Source organism: Piliocolobus tephrosceles, chromosome 6 (genome assembly GCF_002776525.5).
Source record: "Piliocolobus tephrosceles isolate RC106 chromosome 6, ASM277652v3, whole genome shotgun sequence".
Taxonomy (NCBI): Eukaryota; Metazoa; Chordata; class Mammalia; order Primates; family Cercopithecidae; genus Piliocolobus; species Piliocolobus tephrosceles.
This window is the reverse complement of record NC_045439.1, coordinates 76,694,577-76,707,246: the sequence shown is the minus strand read 5'-3', so window position 1 is coordinate 76,707,246 and position 12,670 is coordinate 76,694,577. Positions and strand designations below refer to the sequence as shown.

Sequence of the window (12,670 nt, the reverse complement as noted above, 5' to 3'; positions counted from 1 at the left end):
TATCCCGAGTCGCCAGGGCCGGAGCCGCGTGCGGCGCCGTGGACCACCGTGAAACCGCCTGTGGGAAGTGGGCGGGTGATGCGCGGTCCGGGGACACTGAGAGGCGGCGGACCGGGCGGGGACTTCCCGAAAAAGGCGCGCCCAGAGAGACGCACCTCCTGACGCGGTCTCGGGCTACGCGCAGGCGGCCAGTGGGAAAGGGAGACCCTGGGAGACAATGCCTAACAGGGCGAGCCCCCTGGCGGCTTCCTCAGGAGAACTCACAGTTCTGGGGGATCCCGGAGCCGCTACCCCGTTGCGAGAAAGGAGGTCCACTTCCGCGCGCAATCTCAGGCAAGCGGCTTTTTCCACCCCCGCGGTCTCTTGCGCACTCTGGTGGCCTCTGGCGAGAACGACACTGAACTGGTTCACGCGGGACGCCAATAAAGATTTCTTATTCAAAAAACAGGAAGTGCCTACGGAGGCCGGGCAGGCAGCAGCGGCCGGGCATGAAGCCGGGCGGCTACCGGATCGCGGGCGGCGGCGTCATCGCGGGCTGCGGCGGCGATGAGCGACATAGTGGAGAAGACGTTGACGGCGCTGCCGGGACTCTTTCTGCAGAACCAGCTAGGTGGTGGGCCCGCGGCCGCCAAGGCGTCCTTCTCCTCGAGGCTAGGCAGCCTTGTCCGTGGCATCACCGCCCTCACCTCCAAGCACGTAGGTGCCCGCCGGCCCGGGAGCTCAGGGACATCGGAGTGAGGCCCCCGCGCCAGGAGGCCCTGGCCGGGCGGCGAGACTCCAAGGCCTCCGGGGTTAGCCCTCCGGCGGGGCTCAGGGGCTGCTGTGTCGGTTGGTCCTTTCGTCTGCCTGGAAGCTTCAATTTCCTGCTGGGACTGACAGCAAGGGAGGCCGAGTTTCCACAGTTGGTTCTGACACTGACTCTTTAATCTGGGGCATATCTCTGTAACCTCTGACCTTCCATGTGTTTTCTCAACGTTGGCGTGGAAAAGTACTGATACATAATTCATAGTTTTTTTGAGGATTGGGTGAGATGTCAAGCGTGTGAAAATACCCAGTGCGGTGGAGGTGTCAGACGTTGTTTACCTTCCACAAAGTTTTTTTCCCTACTCAGTTTCCTTCTCTCCCTCCCCCGCCCCGTCCTTCAACTGAACAACAGTTCAGATGTCGCATACCTGAACAGATCCTGTGAGCCTCATGTTGAATATCGTTGAGGAGCTTGAGGTTCTTGGGTTAGAACAACGTGTTGGGCAAAGAAAAAGCATAGTTCTCTTAAAATGTAAAATTTGCTAAGTTTCTGCCTCAAATGGGCTTTGAAAATGAGCAGTTATAAAAATTCTTAAGCTTTTAAAAATTTTTAATTTTTAATGACGGAGTCGCGCTTTGTCGCCCAGGCTGGAGTGCAATGGTGCCATCTCGGCTCGCTGGAGCCTTAAGGTTTTACAATTTTTTAATTTTTTTTTTTTTTTTGAGATAGGTCTCGCTCTGTTGCCCAGGCTGAAGTGCAGTGGCACCATCTTGGCTCACTGCAAGCTCCGCCTCCCGGGTTTACGCCATTCTCCTGCCTCAGCCTCCCGAGTAGCTGGGACTACAGACGTCCGCCACCTCGCCCGGCTAATTTTTTTTTGTATTTTTTAAGTAAAGATGGGGTTTCACCGTGTTAGCCAGGATGGTCTCGTGATCCACCCGCCTCGGCGTCCCAAAGTGCTGGGATTACATGTGTGAGCCACTGCGCCCGGCCTTAAAATTTTTTTTTTGAGACGGAGTCTTGCTCTGTCACCCAGGCTGGAGTGCAATGGTGCGATCTCGGCCCACTGGAGTCTCTGCCTCCCAGGTTCAAGCGATTCTCCTGCCTCAGCCTCCCAAGTAGCTGGGATTACAAGTGTACGCCACCACACCCGGCTAATTTTTGTAGTTTTAGTAGAGACAGGGTTGGGCTGTATGGTCTGGAACCATGTTTGACCATGTTGGGCTGGCTGGTCTGGAACTCCTGACCTCAAGTGATTCGTCCCCTTTGGCCTTCCAAAGTGCTGGGATTACAGGCATGAGCCACTGTGCTGGGCCCCCACAGGTGCTTGATGGTTGCACGGATTGTGTAGTATACCGATTCACAGCTACAAGAAGTTTATATCTTAAAAAGAGCACGTGTTAATGTCGTTATTTGTTCAACAGATGTTTATGGGAACAAGGTTATGTGTTAGACACAGGAAAATAGAATTAAACACATTCCCTTTTCCCAAGGAATTGGTCATTCGTTTTGGGCTTAAGACAAGTGTAAGCATGACTATAATGCAATATAAATGCTAAAAGAGAAGGAAAGACAGAAAAGAAGGTTTAAAAAAATTGTTTTTTGGCAGCTCAAATAAGTTGATGCTATGCGGAGAGAACCTGCTTCACATTCCAGAATCATTATTTGTGGGCTTTGTTTAGTTTTGTTTTTGAGATGGAGTCTTGCTCTATCGCCCAGGCTGGAATGCAGTGCTGCAATCTTGGCTCACTGCAACCTCTGCCTTCTGGGTTCAAGTGATTCTCCTGCCTCACCCTCCCTAGTCGCTGGGATTACAGGCACGCATCACCACACCCGGCTAATTTTTATATTTTTTGTAGAGATAGGGTTTCGCCATGTTGGCCAGGCTGGTCTTGAAGTCCTGACCTCAGGTGATCCACCTGCCTTGGCCTCCCAAAGTGCTGGGATTACAGGCGTGAGCCACCACGCCTGGCCATTTGTGGCCTTAATGTTGTTTTTTTTAAGGTTTTTGTCCTTTGTTAATTTTTAAGGGATGCTCAATAAAATTTTTTAAAAAGTTATTTTTGATCTTAAATAGTAGTTTGAAACTGTAGATAGGCATCCATGTGTGTCAGTGCTTCACTAGTGGCTTTTGAATAGCCATCTGATGAACATGTAATTCATTGTGTAATTTAAAGGTAGCATGATTTTAGCCAAAAAAAATTGGGCCAATTTTTTAAGTGCTTAGGGAGATAACATACAATGCAGACAATAGAAGTGACCACATTGGTATATGTCTGAGATAGGAAGTGATGGAAAGGATTTGGGGAATGAGGAAAAGACAGGGAAGAAGAATGTAGTTTAAGGGGAAAAGACCTATTTCTGTTTCTGCTTTCTTACCCTATTTCTTAATTCCATGAAGACTTTTTACTTCTAAGGGGAAGATGTGAGATGAGACTCTTTTCTTGGACCAATACATGGAGAATTTCTACTCTCTCTCCACGTTTAATTTTTTTTTTTTTTTTTTGAGATAGAGTCTTGCTCTGTTGCCCAGGCTGGAGTTCAGTGGTATGATCTTGGCTCACTGCAACATTCACCTCCTGGGTTCAAGCGATTCTCCTGCCCCTGTCTCAGCCTCCTGTGTATCTGGGATTACAGGATGTCCAGCTAATGTTTGTATTTTTAGTAGGGACAGGGTTTCGCCATGTTGGCCAGGCTGGTCTCAAGCTCCTAACCTCAAGTGATTCACCCGCCTTGGCCTCCCAAAGTGCTGGGATTACAGGCATGAGCTGCTGCTCCTGGCCTCCACCTTTAGTTTTTAAAAAACCATTTTCAGCTCTTCTACCATTAAGGGGAAGTAACTGAGTAAAGAAAAGAGGAAGGATGGGGTAGCCTGAAAATATTTATTCTCTCCAGGGATGGTTCTGAGGTTTGGAGACAGGCCTTTAGATAGATCATAAGTACATAATGTTTATAACTCTCCTTTAAAATAATGTTTCTTTTAAATTAAAAGTATTGTAAATTATATTTTTTCCTTTAGATAAATGCTGTTACGGTTTTAAAAGACAGTTAATTAAGCATTTAAATATTTTCATTTTCTCAGGAAGAAGAAAAATTAATCCAGCAGGAACTGAGTAGTCTGAAAGCAACTGTTTCTGCTCCTACTACAACATTGGTAGGTTTGCATAGTCAGTGCGAACACATTTGAATTTGAAATCTAGTCTACTATGGACTCAATAGTGGCATCTAACTGATGACTGGTTGCTAAAGTTTGATTTATCATAGTCAAAATGAATTATAGACGGTAGCAACTTAGATGTTAACTTAAGCCTTTTATTGTTGACTGGTTTGCACCAGAACAAGATTTGCCTATGTGAAGTCAGGGCTAATGCGATGATGATTACATAAATGTGGAGACACTCTTGGGACCCTAGTGCTGATCTGATGTTTTGAATGTTACGCATTTGGAAAAGGTTGGGATATCAACATGATATTTTCAGACCTGCATTGATATATTGTAGGTATATCTAATTTTATTGTGTAAGACCTAGTTGTTTTTAAACTTTGTTCTACATAATTTGATCTTTCAAACAATATTCAGCAACTGTTTAATGAATGGTCATTCATTATTATGCAGGCCACTGTGGGGCTGTCCCAGCATAGCTAGATTAAAACCCAGTTTGATTTTTTTTCTTTCTTTCTTTTTTTTTTTTTTTTTGAGACGAAGTCTCGCTCTGTTGCCCAGGCCGGAGTGCAGTGGCGTGGCACTATCTCGGCTCACTGCAACCTCTGCCTCCTGGATTCAACCGATTCTCCTGCCTCAGGCTCCTGAGTAACTGGGACTACAGGTGCCCGCCACCATGCGTGGCTAATTTTTGTATTTTTAGTAGAGTTGGGGTTTTCACCATGTTGACCAGGCTGGTCTCAAACTCCTGACCTCAAGTAATCCACCTACCTCGGCCTCCCAAATCAAAGTACTAGGATTACAGGCGTGAGCCACCGTGCCTGGCCTGATTTTTTTAAAATGAAATTTTGTTCCAAGCAACATTTCTTCAGCAAATATTTGGTGAGTGTCTTCAGTATACAAGCTACTGTGGGAATGTTTTCCCTCCCTGCCAGTAAAAATATCAGGGTGACCATTTTGCATAGGCACATGATCGTGAATTTGAAAAGCACTTGTAAAGTCTGAGAGAATGAATATGTTTTCTTTTTTGGTCATAATAATAGTTTGTGGCAAATAAGACTCAAAACATAATCTGATATATCCGTGTGTGTATATATATATATGTATGTTTGTGTGTATACATGTATGTGTGTCTGTGTGGCTATGGATAAAATAATTATGCTTTATAGTACTAGATAGAATTGTTAAACAGAAATCGTTTTTGTTAGATTTCCATTTTTTATGATTGGCATCAGTACATAGTTTTCCTTGTTCCCAAGCAGAAACCTGAAGTTGGGCAGAACTAAGTTAAATAGGTAGAAATTAGGAAGGCAGAGTTTGAAAGGAAGATTTTACAACACAATGACCATCCAACACTGTGTATATCTTACGGAGTAGTCTGTCCTAGAGCTGTTCATGTAAAGGTTTGCTGTCAGAGAAATTGTAAAGAGAATTCCTGCATTGGGGAATGCACTTCCATCTCTAAAAATAAATGCATGAGATATAATCTCACTTAGACAAAGTTGGTAATGACTTTTGAAAAACTCTGAGATAAAATGTTACAAATCTAGGGTTGAAACTTAATGGCTTAAATGAACACTTTCACTCCTAATTAATGTAGAAGTCTGAAGAGGGACTTCCATTATTTTTTGTTTATCTTTTGTTTGTTTTCTCAGTAATCTGTAGCCTTTTTCTGCTGTGGGGGGGACGGGGTGGGAGGATGGAGTCTTGCTCCATTGCCCAGGCTGGAGTGCAATGGCGTGATCTTGGCTCACTGCAACCTCTGCCTCTCGGGTTCAAGCGATTCTCCTGCCTCAGCCTCCCGAGTAGCTGGGATTACAGGCGCGGGCCATCATGTCTGGCTAATTTTTGTATTTTTTTAGTAGAGATGGGGTTTCACCATGTTGACCGGGCTGGTCTTGAACTCCTGACCTCAGGTGATCTGCCCTCCTCGGCTTCCCAAAGTGCTGGGATTACAGGAGTGAGTCACAGCACCCTGCTAGTATTTTGTAGTCTTAATTAATGTGTTAATGAGTTAACTTTTCTGCTTTAACCACAAGTGACCTGAATTAAATCTCATTCCCTTAAGATTTTCCTATGGTTTCTCTTTAAACTCTTTATATTTATATTAAACATTATTATCATTGCTTTCAAATATTCAATTTTACTGTTTCCTAAGCATTTTGTGATTTAATAATCCTGTAATATGCTAACCCTAATTAATTTTGACATATTAAAATAGTCTGTGTCGCCAGGTATGGTGGCTCACACCTGTAATCTCAGCAATTTGTGGGGCCTAGGTGGGTGGATCATTTGAGGTCAGGAGTTTGAGACCAGCCTGGCCAACATGGTGGAACCCCATCTCTACTAAATATACAAAAATTAGCTGGGCGTGGTGGAATGCACCTGTGGTCCTGGCTACTCGAGAGGCTGAGGCATGAGAATCACTTGAACCCGGGAGGTGGAGGCTGCAGTGAGCCAAGATCTCGCCACTGTACTCCAGCCTGGGCAACAGAGCGAGACTCTGTTTCAAAAAAAAAAAGTCTATGAGATTTTTGTTATTTTGAAACACATTTTATTTATGTATTTTATTTCTCATTAAAATTTTCCATAAATATTGATAATGCAAATATCTTAGTGATAAAACAAATTTTTTAGCATCTCTTAACAATTTTTGGCTTGCATTGAAGATATTAAAAGACCCCATTAGAAAACTAAATATTATTACAATAGCTATGCCATTAATGAAATCATGCCCCTCAGTTTATAATTGTGAGTTTTTAAAAAAGAGTGCCTATAAAGCAAACTATTCCATATTGTACTTAGCACAATAATTCTGAGGAAAATCTAGGTGCAATTTGGTTTTCCAATGTGAAAAATATTTTTGTTACAGAAATTATTACCAACTTGTGGGAATTTTATGAATATTTTCGTTTGACAAAGTCTACTAAAATTATGTGCTGTATTTTAGAAGCCAAGTAAGATGACCATGATGAAATCTTGTGTGATGACCCCATGTATCACATTATAACCAAATTTTTCACTAGGGGCACATAGAAATAGCTACAATTGATTTATTTTATAGTAGTGCCACTAACAAAATAGTGAAATAATTTTACTAAAAGTAATACTATTGGTAAGATTGGGAACAATTTTTATTTATAAAGTCTGATATTGGGTGATTAATTTGTAATATATATGTTATTTCTTCAGTGCCAGGATTAAAGGATTCTCCTGTTAAATTATGAGAACATAGTAAAACCATCTAAATATTCTATTTATTTATACGGCTACTGGATATTTTACTTTTCAGAAAATGATGAAGGAATGTATGGTGAGACTTATATATTGCGAAATGCTTGGATATGATGCTTCCTTTGGCTATATTCATGCAATCAAGTTAGCCCAACAAGGAAACCTCTTAGAAAAAAGAGTAGGTATGTATGTATTTAAGACTTTCATACTTTCATGTTGTCCTTGAAGTTCCAACTATTATGCAAAATGAATGATGGCAGGTATATAGTATGTTTTTAGAATCCTGTATTATAATTTCTAAAACTTTAAAAGATCACACTTCAGAAACTCAAAACCATTTATAGGAAATCAGTTTTCCTGATTCGTAGCATTTTGGAATTAAAGAGAAGACTAAAAATTACTTGGTCTTGTGATGGCAGTTAGATGACTATATATGTCAGAACTCATTGAACCATACACTTAAATACTTTTTGTATATGAATTATATGTGTATAAAGCTGACTTTTTTTGTATATAAATTATATGTCTATAAAGAGCTGATTTTTTTTTTTTTTTTTTTTGAGACAGATTCTCTCTGTGTTGCCCAGGCTAGAGTGTACTGGCGGGATCTCTGCTCACTGCAACCTCTGTCTCCAGGTTCAAGTGATCCTCCTACCTCAGCTTCCTGAGTAGCTGGAACTAAGCTGTGTGCCACCATGCTTGGCTAATTTTTGTGTTTTGTTTTTGTAGAGATGGGGTTTCACCATGTTGCCTAGGCTGGTCTTGAACTCCTGGGCTCAAGTGATCCGCCCGCCTTGGCCTCCGAAAGTGCTGGGATTACAGGCGTGAGCCACTGCGCCTGGGCAATAGAGCTGATATTAAGAAGTCTGTTTAATCTTATTAGTTTAATGGTCAGAAATGTTTCTTTATAGAATAAAACTGAAATTTACTAAAGTAATTTTAAATATCTTGTTCTTAGCTTCTGAAATGTTAGCTATGAGGATTAGCAGTGTCTTTTAAAAAAATTTCTATAGTTAACCTTTAGGGCTATTAGGAAGAATTCTTTTAAGCAATTAAATACTCTGTTCATAAATGTTCAGCTTTATATCAGAATCTCAGGAAGGAAGCATTTTAGAATAGTAAAGGGTAGAACATGTTCTTTATTCAGAGAAGTTGATAATGTCATGTCGTTAAGGACTAGCATTATTCATAAATTATATTGCTCTGTGCTATCAGATGATGGGGTGGAGGTGACAGATGTCTTGGTAAACATTCTGAGACTGAATGCACACAATATTCCACTTGTGGAACCCCACTCCGCCCAAAACACTCTTCGATCTTTTAAACTTTTTATATTCTTTCCTTCAAGTAGAATGTCGTCTAGCATTGTTTCTCTCTTTCCATATTCCAAATCAAATTTTATTTCTCCTGTGATCACTCAGGTGGATCCTACCATCTGTTACCTTTGTTGTTATCTTTTCATATATTAATGTCTTAGCTCCTGAACTAATTTTAAGATCCCTAAAGGCAGGTATTTTTTTTTTTTGAGCTTTTAAATTAGTTTTTATTAGTAATTTGCTTTTCTTAAAACTTTGGTTTTTTTTTTAAACATTATACAAATATGGAATGTAAGCTCTTCCAGTCGTATTCACTATTTTCAGTTGTCATCCCAACTGAAAGGTCAGGAGATCGAGACCATCCTGGCTAACATGGTGAAATCCCATCTCTACTAAAAATACAAAAAATTAGCCAGGTGTTGTGGCGGGCACCTGTAGTCCCAGCTACTCGGGAGGCTGAGGCAGGAGAATGGCGTGAACCCGGGAGGCGGGGCTTGCAGTGAGCCGAGATCGCGCCACTGCACTCCAGCCTGGGCGACAGAGCCAGACTCTGTCTAAAAAAAAAAAAAAAAAAAAAGAATTAAGGTTTAATTGAGATGGTCTTTGGATTCGTTTGTTGGCCTTGATATTGGTGACTTGGGAGTGGGTGATACTTTAGCTAAACAGGTGATTTATCAGCAATCTGATAAGACAATCTCCACTTTAAATGCTTCCTGGGGGCCTGGGTGTGGTGGCTCACTCCTGTAATCCCAGCACTTTGGGAGGCAAAGGTGGGAGGAATCACTTGAGTCTGGGAGTTTGAGACCAGCCTGGGTAACAGTGAGACCCTGTCTCTACTTAAAAAAAAAGAAAAAAGCTCTGTGTGATAGTGCACGCCTGTGGTCCCAGCTACTTAGGAGGCTGAGATGAAGGATTGCTTGAGTTTGGAAGGTAGAGGCTGCAGTGAGTTTTGATCATGCCACTGCCTTCCAGCCTGAGTGAGACTCCGTCTCAGAAAACAAAACAAATGCTTTCTGGGATTTTCCTAATCGCTTTCTTGGCCTGGGTCAGATTTGTTTCAACTCTTGTGATTGTGGAAGTAATAGCTCTGCTTCTCTGACCTCTAGTGAAGGTGTTGGAATTGGTCATGCTGCTACCTCTTGATTGTGAGAATAGGAAGTTTCTGTTTTCTCCTGTTCTGTAGTAGACACAGACAGCATGGATGCTGGGTAATGATGGGTATAATTAACATTAGAATCCCTGATGAAAGGGCTGAAAGAATTGAGAAGAATGAAAAACAATGAGCATGGAGTCAGGGAATCAGGTCTTAAGATATGTGGAGAGGCAGTAAAATACGGGGATTTAAAATATGGACTGACTTGAACTGTCTGGGTTTGAGTCCTGGCTCCACCATGTGATAGGTGTGGACTTTAGGAAATTGCCCTTTTTTGGGTCTCTTTTTTTTTTTTTTTTTTGAGATGGAGTCTTGCTCTGTCACCCAGGCTGGAGTACAGTGGCGCTATCTTGGCTCACTGCAAGCTCCACCTCCCGGGTTCACGTCATTCTCCTGCCTCAGCCTCCGAGTAGCTGGGACTACAGGCACCCACCACTCGCTTGGCTAGTTTTTTGTGTTTTTTAGTAGAGACGGGGTTTCACCGTGTTAGCCAGGATGGTCTTGATCTCCTGACCTCGTGATCCGCCCGTCTCGGCCTCCCAAAGTGCTGGGATTACAGGCTTTAGCCACCACGCCTGGCCGATTGTTATTCCTTCAATTGAGAAAATAAGGTATTGTATGTGGCTTAATATATTTAATATATGATTTGCATCATGCAGGTTGACATTAGGACATTAGGTGGCTAGCTCACTCAATACAAAGAGCTAGTAACTCAGTATTAACTGTAGTGATTAGGGTTTTTTGGGTTTTTGTTGTTTTTTTTTACTGTAGTGATTAGTTTTTGAATTATATGTTTGGCTATAAAATAGCATTTCTAAAATAGAGAATGCTTTGATTGATAATGTAAAGATTTGCACAAAAAATAGAAGGCATGTCTTCTCAGTGCCATTTATAAGATTTTAAGTTGATACACATAGTGTCTATTCCATTTCTGGAATATCCTATGAAATACATAATTCTGGAAGACTTCAGGGTGAAGAATACCTGAAATCTTCCTTACTGAAGGTTTTTAACCTTATATTTTGCAATTTGTTTTTATGTTTACTTGTTACTGGTATCTTTGATACTTACTGGACTGCTTTAACTTCTTGTGAAAAGTCTATTTTTGGTAGGTAGTAATGAGACTTTTCCCTCAATTTTTATAGGTTATTTGGCTGTTTCCTTATTTCTACATGAAAGTCATGAATTATTGCTTCTCCTTGTGAATACAGTTGTAAAGGTATTGTATGTTGGTTAATATGAAGTCATAATTCTTGTCAACACCTGACATTTCTCCTCGATCATATTCAATTAGATGATATTAGAAAAAAGTGGGCTTGCGGAATGGCCTTAGAAGAATCTTTTAGATCAGTTTCTGCATCTATAAAATGGAGTTAAATAATAGAACTTACAGAGTTGTGAGGATTAAATGAAATACACGTGAAGTAGTAGCTGCTGCTCTTCTTGTTACAATTTCATTGTAAAACACAGAGTTAGAACTAAAGTCCAGGTCTCTAAGCTGTTAGTTTAGGTATATTTTCCGTGCTGTTATCTTTTTTTCTAGGATCTGTTCTAAAGGGCTATAGATATAAACTGAATAATCGAAGTCTTTAAAGTTTAAAAAGTCATTTAAAAAAGAATAGAATATAATCAAGTAACTGAAATGTAGAGATAATAAAAACAATCCACACTCACAATATTTTCTGTTTAACTTCCAAATCAGAATGATAATGAGATGTAATTGAATTGTTGAGCTTTTTATCCTGTGTCAATTTTTTGATACGTGAGAGAGAGAGCAGTATTTTCTGAACTTTCATATACTGTATTAAGGTTACTAGTAGCTTAAATTTTTTCCAAACTTAAAAAAACATATTTTTAGGTTCTATTAGAATGGTTTATAAACCATATGGATAGATAAGTACATATGAATGTGTGCATTTTATTGTGAATATTCCAAAATCACTTCCTTTTAAACTTACATTCATGTTATTATTGATTAATAAGAAAAACTCATAAAATTGTTTTATTATTGGTTTAGAAAAGTTTTAAAGGCTGTAATAAAGGAGACTACTTTGGCTAGATTCAGAACAGAGATACAGTTTCCTCTTGTATCAGTTGCTCTTTGGCTTTATTTATCTACTGACTCTATTAAGGCAAATGAAACAAATAGGAGCATTCCAATAAAATATGCCATAATTTGGATGTACAAGTTAATTATAAATAGCACAAAATTACTAAGTATGTAGGACCATTACAGTGTTGAATTTGCCATTCCTAGTTTCAGTATTTACACTGAATGTTTTCTTTCCTTAATGTTGTACCAGGATCTGCAGAGCACTAACCTAGTAGAAGTGTGTATGGCACTGACTGTTGTTAGCCAGATTTTCCCCCGAGAAATGATTCCAGCTGTTCTTCCATTAATAGAAGATAAACTTCAACATTCTAAGTAAGTAAATTCTTTAGGGATAGGTGTCTGTGTCATGTATTTCAAAACAGAAGTTTATGCTAGAAAATTTACTATAACTTCAATGCTACCAGGATAGAGATTATTCTTTGACTGCTAGGAATAATACAGAAATCTTCAGTAGGATCATCTTTATTTTTATAAATTAGGGAAATGTTAGACAGCTTTCTAAAGTTAAACTAAGAGACAGTGAGGCCTAGTGTCCAGGAATCCTTGGCTTTCCTCCCAATTCTACCACTAATGAGCAGTGGTCTTGTTTTTCCTTGGCTATATGGGGTTAGTGGAAGCTCCTTAGTTCTCCCAAAGTTGTTTTGGGGATAAAGTAAAATAATGAAAGACATATGGAAATTGTGCAAGTGTAGTGAATGCAAAGCTTCAGTGTAGTGGGAAGATGCTTTTTGTTTTTTTTTTTTTTGAGACAGTCTCACTCCGTCGCCTAGGCTGGAGTACAATGGCACGATCTCGGCTCACTGCAACCTCTGCCTCCTGGGTTCAAGCAATTCTTCTGCCTCAGCCTCCCAAGTAGCTGGGATTACAGGCGCCTGCCACCACACCCGGCTAATTTTTTTTTTTTTTTTTTTTTAATAGAGGCTGGGTTTTGCTGTGTTGGCCAGGC

General features: G+C 40.6%; 1 protein-coding gene across 3 annotated transcripts in view; it reads left to right on the top strand.

The window, feature by feature from the left end:
- Positions 1–416: 416 nt before the first annotated feature.
- Positions 417–12,670, top strand: part of AP4E1 (adaptor related protein complex 4 subunit epsilon 1) — a 90,577-nt gene continuing 78,323 nt past the window's right edge. For all 3 annotated transcript variants that reach the window (XR_002734720.2, XM_023227163.2, XM_023227161.2), the window contains exons 1-5: positions 417–696; positions 3,828–3,899; positions 7,201–7,324; positions 10,757–10,830; positions 11,915–12,036. Coding sequence is in view for 2 of the 3 variants with exons in the window: in XM_023227163.2 (XP_023082931.1) it covers positions 547–696; positions 3,828–3,899; positions 7,201–7,324; positions 10,757–10,830; positions 11,915–12,036 (542 nt within the window). In the remaining variant the exon portion in view is untranslated. The remainder of the gene's footprint in view (positions 697–3,827; positions 3,900–7,200; positions 7,325–10,756; positions 10,831–11,914; positions 12,037–12,670) is intronic.